The 2,282-nt window shown below is 40.7% G+C and overlaps 1 protein-coding gene across 3 annotated transcripts in view; it reads left to right on the plus strand.

Annotated features, from left to right (window-relative positions):
- The window catches only part of LOC134456613 (neural cell adhesion molecule L1-like protein), a 76,911-nt gene extending 75,166 nt beyond the window's left edge, over nt 1-1,745 (plus strand). For all 3 annotated transcript variants that reach the window (XM_063208029.1, XM_063208028.1, XM_063208030.1), the window contains exon 26: nt 1-1,745. This exon is cut by the window's left edge and continues 192 nt beyond it. In XM_063208029.1, the coding sequence (XP_063064099.1) occupies nt 1-37 (37 nt within the window). In that variant the 3' untranslated portion in view covers nt 38-1,745.
- Nucleotides 1,746-2,282: the final 537 nt, after the last annotated feature.

A 2,282-nucleotide genomic window follows, 5' to 3' on the forward strand; every position in this document is an offset into this window, starting at 1 on the left:
ACAAAATGGACACGGACCCACCGCCACCGTTGTATGACCCCGGCATTAGAGGGAAGCTCTGTCTTTCTTGTGCACACTTAAATTTGTAATATTGCTTTTTTTAATGATTGTGATGATGTGAATCTCTTTTAGAGGTGTCTATTTTTACACATAGTCTTCCAACAAACCTGCAAGCTGGTTTATGGGTCAGCTCAGTGCGTGTGTGTGTGTGCGTGAGTGCGTGCGTGCGTGAACGAGTGAGTGAACGAGTGACTGAGCGTGTGGGCCAATGATCCTGTTAGTTTTCCGTTGTGAATCCCATGATTTTATTACACATATTTCTTTATTTATATTTTTACAGGTATAATTGCCATAGCAATTACATAAATAGCATACATTTTCTATAGAGCTATTTTGCTAACATGTCAGAACTGCATCAGAAAAAGTATGGTGCAGGATGGGTTAGATTGGAAAAGACTTATGCCGTGTCCAGACCAAGAGCGAACTACGCTGCCTGGTAGCGTGGGTAGCAGAAGAAGTTTCGCCTTGGATTCGCTGTATTCGCTGCAGACGCTGCATTGACATGTTTGATTCAGCTAATCACATAACGGCTCTGGCTTGACAGCCTGGGACATTCGGAGATATGAACGTTCCGATTGGTTTTCGCCGAGCAGCGCCAGAGCGAATTCGCCTGCGATTAGATTTCGTTTAATCGTCAAAATTCGCTCTGGTCGCGCAAGAAGCTTCGCTCCTGGCAGCGCAGGTCACATGCCCTCCATAGAGAAATAATGACTTCCGTCGCTTCATTCGCTCCGTTCGCTCCTGGTCTGTACACGGCATTAGGATATTCATTTATTTAGGCCATTGAGCAAAGTTTTAAGTTGGGCAGTACAATGAAGTGTCTTCTAAATTTCAATGTGCTTGTTCAATTAAAAAAAAAAAATCAAACAATTTATCCAGATTTCTGTTTGGGGAGCAACCACTCACTTTAAGTCATACATTGTTCTTGTTACATATGTCTAGTTCACATCTGATCAGAGCCTGTTATTTGATCGGTCAGCTGGTGTTCTGTACCATACATTTAGTTTCATCCTCTAAATGAGCTTTCACAGTTGCACTTGTTTGTACAGTACATGGTGTACATAGGGAACGTTATATGCATTTCTTTAATCTGGACCTTTTATGTTCCTTGCTTGAAATGTTTGAGAATCTTATTGTACTAAGTACTCAGGATGTTTTGTACATGCCAGTTGAAACATAGAATTACAAAGTACTCCCTCAGTATGTAACGATAAAATGCATTATGTAGGCTACAGTACATCGTGTGATGAAAAACATCCCCAGACCCCATGTTAATAGTTCAAATATGCAAAGTGGAAGCGCAATTGCTGTGGAGTGGCAGGGCCATCTACTGTAATGAGTGATGAAAGAGAGAGAGAGAGCAAGAGAAGAATGGTAATGTTTTGAGGGCATCCTACATGTTGTGTCTTATACTTGCAGTGAGAAATGTGCTCATGTTTTTTGTTCATTCTGAGCCACTCCGCTGCTGTTTGTTTCAGTAGGAATGAGAGTCAGGCTATTCCTTGAGAACCATCAAGACATTTTTATAAGGTTTTTGTATTTGTTTCAGAAAAGGGAACTGTTTTGTTTCAATGTTACAACATTTTGTCACCACATAGGCCTGCATTGTTTTGTGTCACATGTTTTTAAATGGAACTGTAATTTTACTGAATAATGTTTGTTCAATAAAGGCTGTGATACATTATGGGCGGATGCATCATCTGTGCTCTGTCCTGTGCTTTTAAAAGTGCTCTGTCCTCTTTTAAAAAAATATTCTGGACTAAACTGAATACAGTGTTGTGTGTGTCAGCAGTGATTGAAAAATGCCCAAAGAAACTTAGACCATGTCGATTGTTACATAGCATCATTTTAATGAAAAGCCCTAATGAAAGTCAGCTCTATTCGGAACAACATGTGACAAACTGTCTTATACAATTACAAATTTTATGGCACGTCCGTGGAAGAGTGAGTATTTTATCACTTCCTCAATTTACATAATGTGTTTTGAACATTCTGCTGTTCCCCGGAGAAGTTGAGGGTGAGAGACATCGGCTAGCATGAGTGTCATGTTTTGATCAGCTGTCTGTTGCTTTAGCAAGACATTAATATCAGCTGCCCCCACACTCTGCAGTTTTTGAGAGAGTTCTTGGGAACCTCAGCAAGAAGCAGCGGGAGGTGGGGGGAAAATGATCTCAAAAGTCTTACAGGGCAACGTTAGATGATATGTTAATTCTGCACTGCAG

The sequence above is a fragment of the Engraulis encrasicolus genome, chromosome 10 (assembly GCF_034702125.1).
Source record: "Engraulis encrasicolus isolate BLACKSEA-1 chromosome 10, IST_EnEncr_1.0, whole genome shotgun sequence".
NCBI classification, from domain to species: domain Eukaryota; kingdom Metazoa; phylum Chordata; class Actinopteri; order Clupeiformes; family Engraulidae; genus Engraulis; species Engraulis encrasicolus.